Consider the following 22,974-nt stretch of genomic DNA (forward strand, 5'->3'; position numbering starts at 1 on the left):
GTGATGTGCTCTGAAACCTGATTGGGTGGAGTCTAGGAGATTGTTGGCTTCGACAAAGGCATTTAGTTGGGAGTAGGCGGTTCGGTCGATGAGTTTGGCAAGGAACCTGGTGTTTGAGATGGGGCGGTAGTTTTTGGGCTCGAGAGGGTTGAGCGAAGGTTTTTTAATTAGAGGTTTGACGTGAACCGTTTTGAATGCGTCGGGAAAGATACCAGAGCCCCCCTGGCTTGGTGTTTGGAGAGGGGAATGGCGAGGAGTGCGAAGGAGGGTGGGGTGGTTTGGGAAATAAGGCAGATCAGAGATTGGGGGCGGTCCCCGGGGGTCGTTTCCAACAGACTCTGGTGGAGTGGGGGCACTCATGTTTGGTGCAAGCTTTTAGGTGGATTTAGGTGGGCTTTCTGATTGTAGTTCTAAGTTCAGAGGTGGCACGCTTTTAGGCACACTTCCAGGTTCAAATTGCTCAGAGACGATACTGAACTATTTGGTGCGTTTCTAGATTCTATTGTAGACAGAGATGATATTACTCTATTAGGTACTCTTAGGTACACTTCTAAGTTCGCCTGTATACAGAGAAGATATTAGGTCTACCTCTAGATTCAATTTGAATAGAGGGGGTATTAGTTTATTATTCACCGTTTTAGATTCTACATTACACAGCTATACTGTTAGTTATACTAATAAGATTAATTAGGGCACGCTAGTAGGTGCACTTCTTTCAATTCAACTTTATACAGGGAGGGTATTAGGCATGAATCTAAATCAATTTTGTACAGGGAGGTTATTAGGGAGATTAGTCGGTTCGGCCCGGCATGGTATTATACTGTTAGGATATTGGGCAAACTTCTAATGCAATTTTCACAGACAGGCCGTTGGGCACATTTCTAAATTCAACTTTCCAGTTGGGACACGCCAGTAGGTGCACTTCTTTCAATTCAGCTTTATGGAGGGAGGGTATTAGGCATGAATCTAAATCAGCTTTGTACAGAGAGGTTATTATGGAGATTAGTCGGTTCTGCCCAGCATGGTATTATACTATTAGGATGTTGGATAGACTTCTAAATGTAGTTTTCACATAGAGGCTATTGTGCTCACTTCAAAATGCAAGTTTCCACAGAATGGGAATTGGGAACACTTTCTAAAATCACACAGAGGCTAATCGGCTTTCCCAGAGGCTATTGGGCGCACTTCTAATGCAACTTTCCACAGACAGGTTATTGTGCACATTTCTAAATTCAACTTTCCAGAGTGGCTATTGGGTACATTTCTAAATTCACAGAGAGGTTATTGGGCACTTCTAATTCAACTGTCACAGAGAGGCTGTTGGGCGCACTTCTAAATGCAACTTTCACAGATAGGCTATTGGGCACACTCCTAAATTCATAGAGAGGCTATTGGGCACACTTCTAAATGCAACTTTCCACAGACAAGCTATTGGGCACACTTCTAAATGCAGTTTTCACAGAGAGGCTATTGGGCACACTTCTAAATGCAACTTTCAGAGAGAGGCTTTTGGCACATCTCTAAATTCACAGAGAGGCTATTGAGCACACTTCTAAATGCAACTTTCACAGATAGGCTATTGGGCACGCTTCTAAATGCAACTTTCACAGATAGGCTATTGGGCACTCTTCTAAATTCACAGAGAGGCTATTGGGCACATTTCTAAATGGAACTTTCTCAGAGAGACTATCGGGACACTTCTAAATGCCCTTCTAATTGGAATTTTTCTCTGAAAGGCTATTGGGCACAACATCTAAATGCAGCTTTCTCAGAGAGGCTATTAGCAACTTGGCCAAGCTTTTCTAAATGCAACTTTTCCCAGAGAGGCTAATTTGGCACAACTTCTAAATACATACATAGGCTATCGGGCACACTTCTAAGTGCAACTTTCCACAGATAGGCTATTGGGCACACTTCTAAATTCACAGAGAGGCTATTGGGCACACTTCTAAATGCAATTTTCAGACAGAGGCTATTGGGCACAACTTCTAAATGCAACCTTTCTCAGAGAGGCTATTGGGCACAACTTCTAAATACACACATAGGCTATTGGGCACAACTTCTAAATACACACTTAGGCTATTGGGCACAACTTCTAAATACACATATAGGTTATTAGGTACAACTTCTAAATACACACTTAGGCTATTGGGCACAACTTCTAAATTCACACATAGGCTATTGGGCACAACTTCTAAATGCAACTTTCTCAGGGGGGCTATTGGGCACACTTCTAAATGCAACTTTCTCAAAGAGGCTATTGGGCACAACTTCTAAATACACACATAGGCTATTGGGCACAACTTCTAAATGCAACTTTCTCAGGTGGGCTATTGGGCACAACTTCTAAATGCAACTTTTCTCAGAGAGGCTATTGGGCACAACTTCTAAATACACACATAGGCTATTGGGCACAACTTCTAAATGCAACTTTCTCAGGGGGTCTATTGGGCACAACTTCTAAATGCAACTTTTCTCAGAGAGGCTATTGGGCACAACTTCTAAATACACACATAGGCTATTGGGCACAACTTCTAAATGCAACTTTCTCAGGGGCTATTGGGCACACTTCTAAATGCAACTTTCTCAAAGAGGCTATTGGGCACAACTTCTAAATACACACATAGGCTATTGGGCACAACTTCTAAATGCAACTTTTCTCAGAGAGGCTATTGGGCACAACTTCTAAATACACACATAGGCTATTGGGCACAACTTCTAAATGCAACTTTCTCAGGGGGGCTATTGGGCACAACTTCTAAATACACACATAGGCTATTGGGCACAACTTCTAAATGCAACTTTCTCAGGGGGGCTATTGGGCACAACTTCTAAATGCAACTTTTCTCAGGGGGGCTATTGGGCACAACTTCTAAATACAGACATAGGCTATTGGGCACAACTTGTAAATGCAACTTTCTCAGGGAGGCTATTGCTTCTGGCCCCGCCCTTGCCACACTTGTTGTTGGCTTCTTGCTTCTCCTGCGAATACCTGCAGATACGACCTGGAGCCGTCTCTTGTAGGAGCCGTCCTTTGCCTCAGGTCCTTAGCCGACGGGCTGCCGGGCAGAGGGCTGCCCAGGGAGGACAAGCAATGAAGGGGGGACTCTCACGGCTGGACCAATCAGGGGTGGCGTGGGCGGGCTGGGAGGCGGGAGGGCAGGCCTACACAGGTAAATGCGGAAGAGGGAGCGGGGATTGGAAACAACGGCGGATGCCTTCTACAGAGGGCCTGGGGGCCGCTAGCAGTATTAATCACAAGATTGGGCCAAATTTAGGAGCAGCGGCTGGGCAGACACACTCACCTAAACAATGTATATAACCAATATTGCGAATTACGTGCATGGGCATCGCCAACGTTCATTTATCCTATGGCCCCGGTTTACCAATAGGCAAATTATGTATTAAATCATGCAGGCCATTAGCCATTTAATAACACACGGGATCATCACGATCACAGCGTTATGTCTGTCATTACTGTAAACATGCCAGACATCACAAGATCTAGGAGTTAAGTACGTCCGTACAGCTTATCTGTTACCGTGGACACAAGAGGGCCCATGTCATCCTTTTATGATATACCGCATCACGGAATGACACTGTGACACCATACGCTTTGACACAATTGTCAGACGGGAAAGGGAAAAGGAAAAAGAATACAAATACAATGATGGAATGGCACCAGCTTGCAACCAGATGCTTGGTGACATTGATCTAACCCAGAGACTATTTGCTGATATCTGGTAAGTGGGTTGGGGAGGTCAAGAGACAGGCGCCTCGATTCACAAGCATAGCGGGCAGATGGCTGCAATTCTTGTTAACACTGACACCGCGGCACATGCAGATAACGTGCAGCAAGATATCATCTCCACTTTATTCTTATAGGATACTTATCTGGGAGGCGAGCGAAGCGACACGACCCACCATGGACAACCCAGCAAGCAATTACCAATACTAATTAGTATTCTGGGTAAGTTTAAAACCACGGGGAACAGTAAGAGCCCTATCCAAGCAAAACCTGTCAGCACATAAATTATATTATATTTTACCAACAGGTACTGAAATACAGATTTTGGTAAGAAACTTTTGCATTCAAACACCTCCACCAAATTAAGGAAATCACCTATTGGCACCAATTGGGGATTATTACCATTAAAACACATTGCAACAATCACCAACTTTCAAAGCACTGTGCACGGGCTATAGGGTGCCACACACTACTGCTCCCAATAAATTATTCCAATACGAAATGTTAATGTATCAATAACTTGTGGTAACTCATTATAAAGAGAACAGTTTGATCTATTGTATGCACAATATGGAAGAAATCAGGCTATCTATATTACTTATGTTGACATACGTTTATTTGTGAAATTCTCTTTTATGCCTCATTGATGGCCCATTCTGGTATGTTACCTTTTCTTTTCTCCTACTCAATTATGTGGACTAATTTGATGGTTTTATTTTGATTTTTTTTAAATTTTTCTCATTTGTTTCATTTTTTGCTTATTTACAACATATGCTGATGATACTGTGCATGGAATATGTTAGCAATTGTGCAGCCTGGAGACCGACCAAGCGTTGAAGCATGTGTGGACTGAACATAAAATTAAACCAATCAGCAAAACTTTGAATGGACTTTGGAAACATATTTCAATGACTATTAGAGTCTACTATTACGTTTGTATTATTGGTCTTGATTGGCTGTGCGTGAATTGCTTCACACTAACTTTCAACATATTGATTACACATTAAGAAAATCAACAAAGATTTGCAGTACTTAGGGAACATTACTCGTCAGAAATTGTGCCACCATGAGCAGTCTGTGTAATAAGGCCGGCGCAGTGACATAACTGTTTTCTGGAATCTCAGCATTAGATGAGTAGATGCTTGTTGAAACCCTATGCATTCGGTCCACAAAGCAAATGTGTCCTTTATTCATTTGGAAATGGTTATTGGATGAGTTGTGCAAAATGTGAGTTATTCAAGTGAAATAAGATCTGACCTCTCAACCAAGCATGGGGAATGTTTGTCATCTTTAATTAGTACCTCAACACTTTTCAGGGTCTGAGAGTCTCAGATCTACAGGTGTTTTTTTCAGTTCTACTGGATTCTGTCCAGATCGAATTAGTGCGGCCTGGTGCGTCCCTCTAACACTTTTTTTCTTTCCACCTAAATCTGATCAAACATGCACAAGTGCGCAATGCACTGTTATCTGCTTGTTGCTCCATATTATATGAATATGTCATAAATATTAAATTATGTTAAGCAATTGTTTGTTCTTTAATTAATGGCACAGGCTACTGAAGCAACCTAGCTTTCTGATATTAGGTCCCTTTATGGTTGGTTGTGGGTGACCGTGGTTAGTCTAATTTACCATGTTTTTTAGGGAAGGCCTCAGACTCAGCTTTATAGTTATTTTTCAGTGGTGCCCGAACAAAGAATGTGTTCATTTTTATGAAATTGGATTAAGGAAGTTGCCAGAAATTTAAATGTTCATATGAATGTGGCATTTGTTCAGTATAATTCATATCAGCTTATGCACAGAATGAAAGGGATGTTGTGGGAGCATGAGCGTCTGTGTCACAATTCCTGTGGTATCATTTCCCATTAACACTGCTGCAAGCTGGCAGCAGAAGAATCTGCAGTCACTAGCTTTCTTCAGTCTGGCACAATTCTACATTGCCATCATACAAAAAAAGGCGAAGCAACCCGGGTGGGGTTAACTGAATGACTATTGCGTAGCGCTATATAAGTGCCTAATTATTATTATTATTATTATTATTATTATTATTATTATTATTATTGCTAGGGAGGAGATGACATGAAACCTGAATAAATGTAATGCCCTTATCACATTAACCTAACCCTACATGTTTCAGTGCACTTATTGGTTGGACAACTAGGTGCTAGCTTGAGCAATATTTTAGATGCCGCACATTGAGCTCTCTTTGATTCAAGGAGCAGGAGTTTGGCTCCAGAGAACATTCGAAGGGCAGGCACGGTCCTGAACAGGGGTACATATTCACAGTCTTTGGCCTGCGGATGGGTAAAGATTTTAGGAGCAGAATTGGTCCTTGATGTTTCATGGAATTACCGACTTTGAAGGTCCCCATTCAGTTGGCGGAGCTGATCATAACTGATGTGTGATACCCGCATTAACTAACATGAATGGTCGAGTGTTTTGTGGAATCACTATTGAAGATCGTGGTATCAAAACTACAGACTTTGAAAATTGCAGACCGGAGCTCTCCCATTTACAGGAGTACGTGGAGTTGGGTGGTTGATTACAGTATTTTCCATCTCCACGTTACATCTGACTTCTGGCACCCCTGAGGAAGGTCCGCCTGCTTGTGGAGTGTATTTAAAAGCCCCAAACAGAAGTCCTTTTCACATGAATGGCAGACATTTTGAACACTGAAACAAAAACGGCCAGGACTCATGTTTTGTTTTTCAAGTAAAAAAATCAAGAGCCATGTGGAACGGGGCCTACCTGTCATTATCAATGGATAAGCAGCATTTTAATTTAAAAAAGAAGGAGGAATCGAAGATCCCTGTCACATGGAAAACCGGATTTTTAAACATTGAAAACAAAAACAGCCTGCACATGCGTGTGCAAATAAAAACGGTTTGAAAAAAAGAAACTGAAACAAAATCACTGATCACAGAAAAATGTCAGGAAAACAAAACATGATGTGTGGGTTGACAAAGAGCAATGTATATTATGGCCCTCATTACGACCCAGGCGGTAAGTTACCGCCTGGGTCGTACCCTTACCACCATGGTGTAAACTATGTTTACACCATGGTGGATAGCGGATTTACCGCCCCATTCCAAGGTGAGTGGGGCGGTAAATCCCCATTTCCCATTTTACCCTTCCCCATTCCGATTTTTGCCCCATAGGGCATAATGGGAATGGGGAAAGGCGCTAATCACGCCACCGTAAATTACGGTGGCGTAATTAGCACCAAGGTCCCTTTGCGGCAAGGGTTTTAACGCCTGCAAAAAGCAGGCGTTAAAATCACCATCCCGCAAAGGGACCTTGGAATCAGGCGTTAAGGGTTGGCGCCGTTTACGGCGCCGTAAACCCCTTAACGCCTGGGTCCTAATGAGGGCCTATGTTTCACCCACAAAACTCCAGTGACATTTGAAGAGCCACTTTGTCTTCATGAAAAAATTTCAGCCTGTGGCAGACCCTTTTGCTGGCTCAGGGCAAAACTTCACAGGGAAAACTCCCACTCTCAGCCTGGATGTCGCCCATCTAATGACCAACCACAATAAAATGTCCTGCTGAAGGTGTCGAAAGCCCAGTGTTCCCCAGACTTGCTGACTCTGAAGGCCTTTACTGCAGGACAAGTTCCCCTTGGCTGGAGCATGACTGAAAGGTGTGAAGACTGTGGGCTGCAACTTCAAAGAACAAACTACCAACTTCATGGAGACTCATAAAAAAAACCTCAGGCTGACCCAGGGAGCTGTGCTGGATGAAGCAGAGCCCCCATTTTCTGAACATACAGATGTACAATTAATTTAAAGGGACTATTATAATGTAGGCCTTTTTCTCATCCATCATAAGCAGATGGATTTCATCAATGTACCATTTTTTAATGTAATTTCCAGGCGATTTTGGGAATGTAAAATTCATCTTCCTGTGACTCTGGGAACTGTAATGGCCAGTTGAACAAGGTTTCTGGCTGATCTGAACATGTTCCAAATGTGGGAGTTGGTCAGCGGGTGGAAAATGAAATTAGGGATATGCTTAACAACTTACATATTCATTACTGTTTCTCTGTTGTACTTTTTATGGAAACGGCAGAAATGTGCCACATGGCCATACTAAATTGTATGGATTTTGTGGTCGGCTTATCTAATTCTCCATGATTAGTGGAATCAGAAAATATGTTTAGTCTGGCAGTTGCTAGTCATGCTATGAAGTTGTGATACATAACTAGTTTTTGCCAAAACGTTGAAAGGAGAACAAAGATGGTGACAAATGGGAAATGCCATATGTTGCTCCAGACCCCTAAACTAATCCTGACTTGGAGGCTGGGCTTGGAGGAGAGAGAAGGGTAACTGTCCAATCCTAGTGGCAGGAATTATTGCAATGTTCCTCCCCAAGATTGTAAAGTTGGTGGTTAATCGCTGCTATATAGCAGGGACTGCACTAGGACAGGGAAAGACAGAAAAATGTGAAAGACAGGAGGACAGAGACACGAGACAGGCCATCAGGAGATTTCTGAGAGGGTATTCTAGGAAGGCATCAAAGCTGACTGGGCTCTATGGTGGAGAGCGGGAGGCCATCTTTGAGAGTGGAGTGACCAGACTCCTACCTTACTTTCCAGAGTGTCCTGAGATAAAGCTGGCTTTCCTGAACCTTAAACAGCGGCTTGCTATGTAAGTAGAACTGAGCCCTGGGAAACCAAAAGGTGGGGGAGTCTGCTTGCCTTGAATCCCTTCCCTATATAGTGGGCAGGTGGCAAAACTGTGTAGATCCTTAGCATATGTAACCAAAAATATTAATTTAATGAATTCCCTATTTGGCAGAACACTGCAGGATGAATTTTGTTAAATTAACAAAGCTCACTTCCCAATGTGTGCTGAAAACTATAGCCTATACATTATTTGGGTAACCCTTGTTGTCCAGCTGACACCAACCTCTTAACGAAGAGGGGTGTCTTTGTTCTTTAATCAGTCCAACTTTTTTATCCAGCTTCCCCTACAAAGGCCTTTCAGTAAAGGGGGTCTGAAATCCAAAATTCCCCAAAGCATTCCAATTTTTCTGGTTGACTTCCCAACACAGACCTAAGCAAGTGGGTGTCTGAAAAACAAAGCGATAAATCACCCTGTGTTTATTTTAAAACAAAGGTGTGGGCGAAATCATAATTGCCATATGTGTTTGTGCCAATCTTGAAATCCTACTGCTAGTCTTTTAAGCCTGCAGGAATATCAAAATTTCACAACAGTACACAAGAGCATTTGTCATTGATCACTGTAATTATTTCGTGAAGTGACATTTGCAGAAAGTAATAATTGTGTCTGTGTTCTTTTTAACTCATTTTGTGTTTATTTATGCTGAGAGAAGTTGATTGTGTTGTGCCACGGATAAAGTGGTGTTTAACATTTTCGTGCTAATTTCTTTTACTTTCAATGTAAATAAATACCAATATATTTCTCGTACACCGGCCTGGTTCTTGACTCATTGTGAGCTCTGGGGGGGGGATCCAAGGAACATGATATGTGTCTGAGTTAGGGCTAAAAAAAGAATCTGTTAAACAGTTTGTTGCATAAGCATGTGAGTGGGGAGGGAAGGAACTCCCTCCCCACTGTTACAATCTATAGGACAATGGACTGAAACATTCAGGGTTAGGTTAATGTAATAAGGACATTACATTTATTCGTTTTCATGGTTTGATGTCATTCAGTGTGGCCACTAGGGCCTTTTTAGATTTGTCAATTGTGTACAGATGCAATTATTGCAACCTTGTATTAATGCGAAGGGTTGTTTCATTCTAGTGTGTTATTTTGAGTTTGTTAGATTATTAGGTTATGATATATGTATTTTATGTGAATGTTTATCAATTAAAAAGTATTACTATTTTTGCAATAGGTTCATTCTGGTCATATTGCTTCTACTGCCCTCTCCTCCCTAGCAATTTTCTTTCAGGTAACCCCACCCAGGTTGCTTAACCTTTTTTTGTATGACATAATGTATTGCCCCCAGGCAGTGATTTTCCTGAGATTCCTCCCTCTCAGGCAACTGGGGTTGTGCCCTGTTGAATATACAATTCTACATTGCCTAATATCTGGGGGTTTTCATGTAGGGAGGAGCAGTGTCATGCTAGTGAAAGACCTGCCTCTCAAGTTGGGCATTTTTAGGTTTTTAGTTCATGCCTAGTGCAACCAAAATATGATGATACAATTATGAACTATGGAAGTTTGGCTTTATGGTTGGATGTATATACGCCAATGCATTGGCCATGTCACCACAAGCATCACACTCATGCTGTGCATGCAAATATGGCCCATGTCATGGACAGCATAGTACATTGTCCCTTGCATGCTGTCATTCTTTTTTTATTTTTTTATTTGTTTTATTTAATTTAGTTTATAACAAACTTTTAAAAAGTGATCGACATCAATTCCTCCAATTGAGCTAGCACAGTTGCTTCTTAGTTAACACTTAGACCTCCAAGTTCATTTGTTTCCATAACCGGTAAGCCATGTACATTACTTATTCATTTCACTCTCGTGTGAGTCCAAGAGCATGAAGTTTATTTTACATAAAAAGTTCACCAAAGCATATGCTACTTTATGTTTTTGATTTGCAAGCATCATCCAGATTTCTTCTCCACTAAGCGTTGGGTTTTGCATTACCACATTGCCTAAGTGTATTGATCTTATAGATTTCAAACCTGGATAATACAAGGTTAACTGTTTCAATGTCTCAAGATGTGATTTACAAAAGCGGCATGTCAAATTCACGTCTTTGTTTCTGAATCTCAGTTTTAGACTCATTTTCGTGTCAAACAAATTAAGGCGGAACTTTAACATGGTTTTTTGATGTTTGTGGTTAGGAGATTTCACCATATACGGTGGCAATATGTTCCTTCTTTTTCCTTCTTTTGCTGCCTCTTCCATCAGTTTATAGCGGTTTCTGTCTGCTATTGTTGTACACCAATCCAATTCCCATCGTTTTTTTTTCACCAGGTTACGATTTGTTTTCAGGGTTTTGCAGTCTGTTTGTAAGTCTCTTAGATGGATACAACATGCCTTTGCCCATTTCGCGGGAGTCGAGTCAGGGTTCCCCTTTTCTAGGTCGGCTAGAATATTAAACTGTGGTGGAGGATTGTCAATTATGGTCTTTCTATATATAGAGAGCATATTCCAAAGAACTCTCGCGTTTAGCGATATCAGACCTAGTTCATATCGCACGGATGCGGCAGGCAGACCTTTTTGTAGAGTTAATATGCGACTCCAATACATATTTTCTAAGCGCGGCCATGGCGTAAAAGGTACCCCCAACGCACATTCTGCTCCGTAGATTAAAGTTGGAACCGTTTTCTGATTGTGGTGGGCAATTGTCAGTTGTAGGGAAAATGTGCCATATTTTCTGTTTAGATTGGCACCTTGGCACGCCAGTTGTTTGCATTTTTGCTTTATGTTTTCAACCCACGGGTTGTCATTCAGGTTACTATTTTGCCACATGCCAAGGTATTTAACCTTATTTACACGTTTCAACGGTTCTGTGTTCAGCCTCCATATTGGTTCAGTGGTTTTTCGGCATCTTTTTGCTTTTGTGAGATCTTGTAACACCAGGATTTTCGATTTTGCTGGATTGATTTTTAGCTGGTTTTCAGTAACGTATTTTTATAGGGCAGCTAATTTTCTTCTTAGTCCAATCTGCGTCATATCCAGCAGGACTATGTCATCTGCATAAAGTAACCAATCTAGCGTTTCCCTATTGATTTTTGGAGGGAATGAGCTAACAGTGTTTAATGTTTCTCCGATGTCAAGTAAGAATAAACAGAATTGGGTAGCCGCTAACGGGCAGCCCTGTTTGACACCCTGGTTAGTCAATATCGGCACACTCATGGTTCCAAAGTTGTCTAGTCTGATTTTTATTTGTGTCTCTGTATGGAGCACTCTAATAGGGCCTAGGAGTTTTTCTGGACATCGCCATTTCGTTAGTTTGGCCCATAGTAGTTTGCGATTGACAGTGTCAAATGCATTTGACAGGTCCACAAAAGCTAGATAGACTTTCTTATTTTGCCTTATAGCTTCCATTTTCAAGAAGTTTAGGATGATTAAGTTTAGACCACAGCCAACCCCTTTTGCAAACCCTGATTGTCTTGGGTCAAATCGCAAGTCTTCTTGAGTCCACTTTAGAAGGTGTTTCTGTAGTTGCGTTGCAAATATTTTACCCAGTACGTCAAGGAGGGTGATCGGACGGTAGTTCTTAGGGTCCATCCGTATTCCCTTCTTAAAAATGGGCACAACGATGGCACTTTTCCATGATGTTGGGATCTTTCTGTGATGTAATATTGACTCAAACAAGACATGGCAAAAATCAGTCCAGAAATTCGGATGTTGTTTCAAGAGATAGTTTGTAAGCCCATCTGGTCCGGGAGCTCTAGAAGAGCTAAATCGCATGATGTTACTTACGATGTCGTCCTTCTCGATCTTTATTGCCCACTCGTCATCAGCTAAAGGTTGGTCTGTGATGTTTAAGTCTTTAGTTGTGAATGTGTTGGTATAGTGAGCAACCCATGTGTTTTCAGGCACCATGTTATTTATAAGCGCCCCTTGTGGAGTCGTTATATCATTGATGTATCTCCAGAAGACATTAGTGTTTCTCTTGGCAAGTGTTTCCATCATGAGCTCAGCATCACGTTGCAGCATAATAGATCTATGGCTAATTAGCCAATTATTATATCACTGCTTTTCTTGTTTAGTCGCTCCTTTGTGTTCTTCCAATGGAAGATTTTTGGCTAATCTGACTGCGTTATTCAGTTGTTTTTTTCTTTGTGGTGACTTTGGAATCCCAGGCATGGTTTTTTTTTAAATCTGGTTTACCTCTCCTCGTATCAATTTCTCGGTATGTTTCCAGGAATGTTGTATATTCTATCCGCTCTACCTCTTTTTCTTTTTCTAGAGATTTCAAAAGGGACAATCTTGTTGAGTCATTTATCCTTAGACGATTACGTCCCGGTTCTACCTCCAAATGCTCTGACCTCATGATTTGTCGATTATCTTTCTTTTGCTGGGATCCTTTGATGTCGATTTTAAGCATACAGTGCTCACTTTGTGGCATCTCTATTATTTGCATCCTGTCAACTTGGAGTATAACTTTTTCGGATGCAAACAAATAGTCAATTGTTGATGATTGGTCTTTTCTGTGCCACATCGTTTGCGATGGGATATCACCTGGGATATTCCCATTTAGCATCTTCAGGTTCCAGAATTTCATTTCAAGCAGCCAGTCCTCAGCAGCTCAATATCTGAGTCTTGATTTGAATTCTTGTTTCATGATCTTATTCTTTTGTTGGCAATTAATGTTGAGGTCTTAGCAGATTATTATATTTACATCCTCATTTTTATCATAAGTATCTGATATCACCTTTTAAATTTGACTATTCAGTTTTCCCCAACTCATAGCATTATGCTGCCAGTATATATTTATTATCACTAGGATTTTTCCTATATCGCTCAGTTGAGTTGGTAAGCAGATGGTAACAGTTTGTAAATAAGGTGATAGATTTTCATCATTTATTATACGGGCCCCGCTCTCTAGTTTTACAAACGTAAGAAGTCCTGCCATTGGTCAACCTTTCAACCCCTTTGAAGCTGTGTTAAATGCAGTTTCATATCCAACTGCTATTGGTGGTTTCAAGAGCCAAGTTTCTTGTAAGCACAAGATATCTAAACTTCGTAGGATTTTTGATTTGTCATTAAAGAGATGGGCGTGTCCTCTTGTGTTTCAGGATCCAACGTAACATTTTTCCTTATGCTGTGGTAGTTGGCATTAACCCTTATTGTGACAATTTAGGGACTTTGCTACCCAGTACCAGTTTTCTTCATCATCATCATCGACAATGATATTCTCATCTGTTGGATTTGGCTTTGTTATAGTAATACGAATCTTACTGTTGCTTTTGGGTTCTCTTATTTCGTCTTCATCTCTCGTCTGTTTGTGGGTTGAAGAAAAGCTCAGCTTCTCGTTTGATTGTCTCTCACACTCCTTCCTCTCAACCATACTGTGACTAAATGCTGTGGCGCCTCAGAGTTATGTTGAGGACCCTTTTTTCTCAGTAATTTTTGTTAGATCGAATCCTAGTGAGATGATAAATTGAGATGTTTCCAATGACAAGTCGCATATGATATTGGAGGTAATGTGTAGAACTACACAGCAATGTGTGCCTTCCTCCTCGAATTCAACTGTTTGGATGTCATCAGAGGTCATGTTCCTCAGCTGTGGAATGTGATGGAACAATCTCAATACATTTTTCCTGTTCATTATCCGGCCGTCCTTCTCTTTATCCAGCCGTTCCAAGTGAAGCAGGTGCTGTGCTACGCTTTTTGTCTTTCGAGGTTGACGTGCTTCATGTCTTTTATTAATCGAAAGGGAACTCTGTTTTGTCTTTGTTTTCCATAGGTTATGTTTGAGTAGGTCGAACGAAACCTTGTTAGATCTCAGGGGACTTTTGACATTTCTTTGTGGATCTTGTTCTAATGATCTTTTCATTGGGTCAGTGTGAACATTCAGATCTAATTTTTTGAGGCTTCAGTGTATTTGCAGCTTCGATTTGCGCTCTTCTCTCATCCAGGGTGAGAAATGTTTGGGGGAACTTCTCTGTTATTGCAGGTTCAGTTCCCTCGCCGATCTGGTGATCTTCATCTTCTATGAGAACACATCTTCTGTCGCTTTGTTTAGATTGCGTTGCGCACCTCACTGGTCCGGGTCTGTACGTCTGATCTTTTTGAGAGGTTTTTTTGTCAATCTGTGCTGGTAAGCACTCCAAGACGTCTGCGTTGCCCTGATGGTCACTTTCCTCATATGTGGATAAGTTCAATAAGTCAGCAGAAATGCTTCCCCTGGAAGGAGAGGTATCGCTATCGTCTGTTTTGTATCCAGACATATCAGTTTTCATCTCCTTTGGGGAAATAGCATTACTGGACCTCTTGTCACATATAGTACTTAGCATCGCCATCGCTTGAAAGATTTTAATGTTTCTCAAGAATGATCTAGAGTTATTTCTGTGTGGCGCATTTCGTTTTTTCATATTTTTTGTTTTCTTGACCGTGGCCTTTTTGACCACAGACTTTTTGTTTGCTACTTTGCAACTCGGATGAAATATCGAGTAGAGTTCACTTTCAGTTGGTGCAGTTTCATCAGGTATATTAGTCAGTGCTGGGGGCACAGCATGGGTCCTCGAGAGATCTTCATGCATTCCCGTGGCATCTGGGTTTCCAACTACACCATCTGTGTTTGCTGTGGTGGATGGCAAACACTCCCTTAAGTCAGTCTCAACACGTCTGATTCTTTGTTCTTTTTGAGGGGATGAGCACTGACTAAGGTTCTTTCCACCGGCGCCCGATCTGGTTCCTCCGTCATTAACTGCAGATGGTAATTTTGAGGCACTCAGTTCATAGTCTTTAGGCGCACTCGATTTTGTCTTGGGGACTGTTTTGTTAGGAAGCTTTATTTCATCTCTTATTTTACATTGACACGTGTCCACGATGGTATTCGGGGCATTGTTTTCTGTTCCTGGATGTTCAATTCTTCTTAGATCAATTATCACTTGTTTGGGAAGTGGCCATCGAGTTCGGCTTTACTGCTTGTATGCAGATCACTAAAGGACTTTTTCCCTTGTAGAAGTGCCACAGCCTCTCGGGATACTTCGGCTAGCAGGCGCTTATCAGCAGCACTGCTTTTGATTAATTCCATCATTACATTTAAACAAGTTTCGCTTCTGATGGTTTCAGTTGTCAAAGCTTGTTTGTTTATAGCAAGTTCTTGTTCAACCAGTATCATTTTTGTATTTATTAGGGCAATCAGGGTGTTCTGGTCTTTCAGACTCTCATTTAATTGTTCGTAGAGTTTGGTGAAAGGTGACATCGAAATTGTTAGTGCAGCCATTATCAAAGGATTTAGGTCCTTGGTCAGCTGCACAGTAAGCTTTCTAACCAGATCTTCCTGTTGGGATATGTTCGTGATCTTCATACTCTGACGTGTAGCTCGTCTTTTTTGATTATTATTCATGTATCTCACATGTGACGTGTCTGAAGTTGAGCTATCCGATGACGAGTCAGAATCGCTCGTTGCATTTACATTGGTCACCTTTGTTTGTATTTTTGATTGATGCCTTTTCTGTGAAAAAGTGATGTGACGTTCAGTGCTAGATGGCACTCTTTTTCATTTTGCCGGTGGCATCATAGGTAATGGAACATTGGTGGATCCAAACCCTTCCATAGATTACCACTGCTGTTCTTTGTCGGAGTCAACTGGCTGATCATATTTACACTGTGCTTCTGTAAATATTTAGTTTTCCAATTTTAGAATTAAGTGCAATGAGATCGCCCAGAATTTGGTCCGCAATCATAATTGAGTTATGCCGCAGATCCTCTGCTCCTCTGGATTGCCGATTATCACTCACAGGCGTACTCAAACTTGTGGTTAGTAAGCAAACATCGGCTTGTCCTACCATTGTAGGTTGCACTTCCATGTTGCTACCGCAGTTGGAAGAATTAACAATGTGAGGGTACTGTATTGTAGGCTCATCCTCTCTTATATTTATTTTCGTGTTTTTTCCCCCAAATGTATTAGAGGAGTCACATTTGTGATGATACGGAATGGAGCACTTCGAACTTGCCTTACATTGTTTCCCTGCAACTAGCATGTGTGCTGAGCCAGCTGAAATCCGTGCTAATGTTTGCAGTGACTGTACTTCCCAGGTTTCCATGTTATCATGCACGTGAGAAGTGTTCACTCTGTTAGTCAAGTTTGCGTTGTTCTGTGTGAGCGGCGTTTTGCTATTATGGTTTGCTGTGTATATATATGTACGTTTCTCTCGTTGAATCAGGCGCGGGATCCCATTCACTTCCAACAGCGGAAAATACGGGGCTGTTAGGAGGGTTTGACATACAGTCCAAGAAAACATAATTTAGTGTAGAGACAGAAGTAAAGGAGCAGCCCCTCTTATTGCTAAAGACAAATGTTTTTGGACTTACTGTTGCAGAGATGCGAACACTCGTTGTTTCTTCCGATCTTGCATTTAGAAATCTCTGTTGTCGTCTTGTTAAAGGATGGCACCCGGTCATATCGCCAGCAGGTTCCGTAGGCGCACTTTGCAAGTTTGTTTGCTTTATGGAAGCTAATGGCTCATCCGACATGCAGTCTTTATTACGGGCAGTGCGGGCAGAGTCACCCTTTTTTGTTGAGTTACGGCCAGTCATCAGTCCTGCTCCTGCGCTCCCCAAGCAACACAATCAACACTCCTACACACTCATGCTGTCATTCAGTTTTCGCAAGTGCAAACTACGGGAAGTAAGCTGTGCGACTGGCTTTCACCTACATGTAGCTGCATGCGCAGCTCATTTAAGGCATTTGTGTACATGGTCTGTCCCAGATATGCTTTCCCTGCAGCTTTTTTGCTTGATATGCTCATACACATCATTACCCAGAGCACACTCAAATGCCTCTCCTAAAGCCCTTGGCATTTGGGTGACTTACAGAATCTTGTTGTTAATCTCCCACACCTGCCCAGTCAATGTACACCAGCTTGTCTGGCTTTCCCAATGTACGCAGACAATGACCTCCTTCTGCCTTCTTTCTCCTTCTCATAAGTCAAAGAGTGGAGTGTCACCTCAGAAGTGTGACTGTAGCTTGCAGTCAAACGTTCAGTGGCCAGAATCTCAAAACATAAGATGATCCAGTCTGTGGTTGTTCTACATTGCTCTAATGCTTTATTCATTTTTCAAACAGTATACTCATTGGTTGAATTGTGAAAATGACCATAGGCGGATGTATAATATTTACAGAGCATGGCATATTTGCAATTAGGTAAACAAACAATGTAAAGTTCATACAACTTTTAAGAAATAATCTAGTTCCTTTTCTTGGTATTCATTCATCCACTAATCATATGTTGCAACATTCTCATTCTCTCTGTTGCTGCATGTTTATATGGAGGACCAATGTTTTATACATTTTAATGTGGCAGACCTTTGGCAGGAGTGTATACTCAATTTATACCAAATTCAGTGTATTTCTAATTGTGTTGTATTTTACAGAAAACCATTCAAATATATTTTTGGGAAAAATAATGATCAAAGTTAGTTAAGACATTTCCATGCTAATAATCCACTAATAATTCTGATTTTGTGAGGAGCAGGATAAATTATGCAGTCACAATTTTATATATTCCTTTTTAACCAACACTTGTGCAAACATTCTAAAAGGCCAATAGTGCCAAAATTAATGATAATTGAAAGCCAATACAATACAAATTCAGGAAAAGAGTGCAAGAAGAAAAGAGTGCAAGAACGGGTGTGGTTTGGCGTGAGATGGGTGGGAATGGGAGGAAAACCCTATAGATTTCACTTAGACATGTGTGTTAAGTTGGTAGGACACATAGCCAAACAACATAAATCCATCCTGGTGTGCCATTTGCATTGAAAAGCATTAGAGACCCTCATTCAAAGCCCCTATTTGAATCTCTTATGTTAAAGCTCTTTTTGTAATGACAATAGTTTTGGCTCGAATGTAGTGCTTTCAGCGCCACCTAATAGCCAAAATGAATAAAATATCACCAGGGCTGCAGCTCAGTCAACTTATTGACTTAGTACTAGCTCTGGTGATATTTTTTTTTTTAAAAAAAGCCCTGTGAGAAGCGTGCTCACGTGTGTGTTGCAGCGCGCTACTTACAGGGTTGCCATGTGTGAGAAAGGGTATTCTCCCAGTAAAACCTTGAGAATCCCTTATTCAGGTGGCCAGGACAGGGCTATCGCTGTTGGATCCAGTTTTGGGGGTGGGCCAGTGGGGGAGGATCACCTGGGGTAATCCCATCACTCAGTGAACATTGTGAATTAAATTTTCATTTGTTAAAGGAACTTTTGCTTTATTGTTTGAACAAGTCAGGTCTGTGAAGGCAAGAGACTTTCAAGTGAAACAAGACTTGGCCATCGACGGTCCTGAAAACTGAAAGTTCAAGGGTTAAAAGCTAAACTATCATCTTGTGCTAGAAAAGCCTGAGAGTGTTACTTGGGCGCTGCCATGGGAACTCTCGTCTTGTGCTGGAGTAGCTCAAGACTGTTCTGTGCTTCAAGCTCCCATTTTACCCTGTGTCCAAAACGTGGGGAGGGGGGACCCAGGCTACTGCATCCTGATCTATTATTTGAGAACACTTCTTTCATTTGAAAAATCCCACACCCCTTTTTGTATTAGTTGTGAGGTTTGGCAATAGGTTTCTTAGTATAATCCTTTTTGATTTGACAAAACACCACTAGGACTGCTTTGTTTTTCAATTGATGGTTGACGTTTGCTCCCATCTTAGATTAGGCATTTTTCCAACCTGCATACAGCATTCATTGTTCAATAAACACCCTTGAACTGCGATCACTTGTGTCTGTCTTGCTTGTTGTCATCATGAGATTCTCACACATGGCAGCTATGTTATCATTGCTGCATGTGCAACACCTGCACGCCACAGGTATTTAAGTCCCTTCTGGCGCATGGCCTTGCTGCGTTCCTAAATGTATCCAGTGTGTTGCTGCCTGTCCCTGAAGACCTGAGGTAAGTGTGTGTTTTCTGTTATGAAATACATATTATGGATCAAGGATGGATGATGAATATTGATGAATGTATGGATGGATGAAGTGGTTCACATTGACCATACATTTTGTATGATTGGTTACTGTAAATCCCTTGCAGAGACTGCTGACATAGTGTCATGATGCCTACCCCCGGGCATCAGGACCAAGGCCCTCAGCTCCGGGAGCAGGCATCCAGACATTTGTTTAAACCTCAGCAGCCCCCCCTAGGGGCTGTCTGGGTTCAGTCCTGGCGCCATAGGCACCAGGCTCATCATAGAAATCAGTCTGCCATGCTGCAAAAGAGTCCAAGCTACTTCTTACCTGGAACTACTTTGGAGGCTATTTAAACCACACCCGAACAGCAGCACATGCTTCGCGTTATTCTGCTTCCAGCAGCGTGACGCTCACCGTGCCTGCAGCCAGCATCCAGTCTTCTGCCACGCCCGCGTGCCTGCAGCCAGCATCCAGTCTTCTGCCACGCCCGCCTCGAATCGGAGCTCCTAGAATAAAGAAGAAGAAAAGGACAAGGTTAGAAACAAACTTATTTCAAATTCCTCACCAAATTCCGGAACCATTTCATCTCCGGACCTGGAAAGTACATCAATCCTGCACGCGTCGCTTCGCCAGCTCCAGCACGGCACCATACTCACCATTTCTCACAGCATCTTTCGATCTGGCACTGTCTCCATCATTTCTTCGCCGTAATCCGGCACCTAGGGGACACAAGAAAAAACAAGGTGAGCCAAGGGAATCAACAAATACAACCTCTTACCACCATAGACTTACCTGATTTACCACCGGCGGTATTATTCCATAACTCTGCACATTTTCATATGCCGCATCTGTAAAGAGGGAGAAAAACAACATGTTAACACATGCAACAGTTACCGGACAGCGTTGGGTAACACAGACTCTTACCTGAACGCCAGCAGCAGCTACGAGACCTTCTTCTCACGAACACAGTTGCAATTTAAGGAAGGAAGGGGACAAGAGTGAACATCGGGCACATTGAACTCTTTGAACTTGATACTTACCAATCCCGCCAGGGACTTCAGAGTCAATACTTACCGGAACTCTCCCAACGCCTTCAAACCAGTGAAGTAACTGGTATCCACGCGCCCCTGCAAGACATGCAGGATGGAGAGCTCATCTTTTACGAACATAAGGAAAATACTTCTTCAGGTCCAGCAGACAAGACTAGGCGGGCTAGTCCAGACAGTCATCTCTGCACTACGCATCAGGTTGAAGGAGACTGCAGCTGTCCGGGTCCGATCGACACCCCTGTGGGGTCCAGGTTAGCGTAACACATAGATAAGTTGTGTTTCAGCAGCTACATGCATTTGATTTACAGTCACAATTACTGGCAAAGATAGGTTGTGCTCTGGAGATGAAACGCCTTCCTGAAGACGGTAGCTATCAGTCTCTACATCATTTGCACACAAGAATTCCAGCAATTGTTTGAAAAACATGGCTTGGGATGTAGGGCTCAAGGCACAATGCATACCTAGGCCCTTATTCATAGAGCGTTTTCCAATGGGGTTTGGCGTTATAAAACGCTTGTGTGAACTAGGCCATTAGACTTTTTCATACACTATTTGAATCTGACCATTGACATGATGGAAATTGAGTGCATACTACATTTGTGAAAATAATTGATCAATGGCTGGTAATTAATACCCAATTTAGCAGCGAGGTAACTCTTTCTGTAAGACTTTTCTTTTCCCCTAACTTTCTCAAGAGCTCTTACAAAATACTGACACCTAATATTAAAAAATGGACAGTATTTATCACATTTCTTGAAAGTGGGAGCAATACACATTCTCCATTGATTAACTTAGGCTGACCTCTTTGATGGGAAGTGGTGAAAGCTGATGCTCTTTTATCTTACCCTTTACTACATTTAGGTTTTTGCTAAATCTATACTGACAGGTAATTCACCATTGTCTTAATTTTTCAGTTTATTTGGAAGAAGTCATCAATGGTACTTTCCCATTAACTTAAAGTCCCCTGTGGTTAGGTACAGGGGCAGAAGTAGAAACGGGAAACAATGTTCTTAAAACATTTGAAAACAGAAAGAGGCCACCATATCGCAGTCCTTTAATGAATGTTGTTTTTGTAGTGTAATTGATTAATTATTGCTAATGTCTATAGTTGCTAATAAAGTTAAAGAATGCAGCCATGATGGATCGAGAGCCTTGTATATAAACCTGTACAATGCACACAATCCATCATGGCCATCATTATAACAAGCATTGACAAAGCCAATAGGTCGTCCTTTGCAAATATATCTGTAACCCGCTAGGTGCCTCCCCTTTGTCCAGCGCTCAATGGCTTTTCAGCTAGGTTTCCATTTTTAAATCACATACATTAATCTCATATATAAATAGAGTGTGCCCATATTTTGTAGACCCCCTACAGAACAAAGCCTTCTTATCTTCTAGATCTGCAAGGACAGGTTTACTGGCATTGCCAATGCTTGATTCCACATGTTCCTATTAGTACTGAAGACATACATTGTGCATTTGGTGTGTCCCGTGACATATTTAGAATGACCCAATATTGTAACGCCCACATATGTGAAAATGAATGCTCCTTCAGAGTGACTAATTTGAAGAAGAGCTCATTGTATGTGGCTGAAAGTTCAGTATCAAAGAGGTATTTTTAAATATATTTAGTCACATGATTAATTATCCATATATATTGTTTTTTTATATATATATTGCAGGTTTGGGAAATAGAGACAGGTGATCAAATATACGAAATCACAGAGGCTCATGGAGCAACCGTTGAACTAACAACTGCAGCCATTCATTTCCATGGATTTCATTTCGCTACTGGGGCTTTCAATGGTAAGCCAATTCATCAGTCAAATGTGTGATCATGCGTGTAACTTGGAAATTGATAGTGACTCACGAATATTATGACGTTAATGTGAACGGAGGATTGCACAGGGGCAACGCGCTGCTCTTGGAAGCAAGACCACACAGAGCAACAGAGGTTTGAATCCTAGATCTGCGCTTAGAAACTGAACTAGGCGTGTTATAAAAAACAATTAAATAAATAAATTAAATAAATGACGAACCACTGCCTTCCCACTGAGAGGAATTCTTACCATGGATGGATTTTTGAACTGTGCTTCAATAGACTCGCAGAAACCTAAAACTGCATTCCATCTTGAGGCTTTGCGCTGGTTAGCCAGTTCCGCTGTGGGCTGAACATCTAGCCCGTCCTTTCATATAGTTTTTTGAAAGTTCGCACCATCTCTTTTGCTCTATTTAAACACGGGTAGCCACATTTTGCCCTGAGGGGTCTGCCAATGTAACTGTACTTGCTATTGATGAAACAGCATTCTTCGGTTCAAATGTGTTGGCACAGCGTGCATGAGTACACTGAAGCACATTTAGTTTATTCTATGAATGTTTGGAAATATACATATTAATTAGTTAAACTCTATTTATATTTTTTGTATTCTTCTTATAAAGATATTTCATCTTTGCAACTGGAAATGATTGATACATCTTAGTGCAGTATATAATGTAATCTACAGACATTATATACTGCACTAAGATGTATCAATTATTACCAGAATACGTATTTAAAAATGACGTAATTGAGTATAGAATAAATGTAGCTCCCCTTACATAGCATCATCTAACCATATTTGTC

General features: G+C 41.5%; 1 protein-coding gene across 1 annotated transcript in view; it reads left to right on the forward strand.

Moving 5' to 3' along the window:
• Positions 1–22,974, forward strand: part of WDR64 (WD repeat domain 64) — a 1,979,698-nt gene that overhangs the window by 925,134 nt on the left and 1,031,590 nt on the right. Inside the window, exon 13 of the mRNA XM_069607651.1 lies at positions 22,034–22,157. Within this exon, the coding sequence (XP_069463752.1) occupies positions 22,034–22,157 (124 nt within the window). The remainder of the gene's footprint in view (positions 1–22,033; positions 22,158–22,974) is intronic.

Source organism: Ambystoma mexicanum, chromosome 4q (genome assembly GCF_040938575.1).
Source record: "Ambystoma mexicanum isolate Mex_15411 chromosome 4q, UKY_AmexF1_1, whole genome shotgun sequence".
NCBI lineage: Eukaryota > Metazoa > Chordata > Amphibia > Caudata > Ambystomatidae > Ambystoma > Ambystoma mexicanum.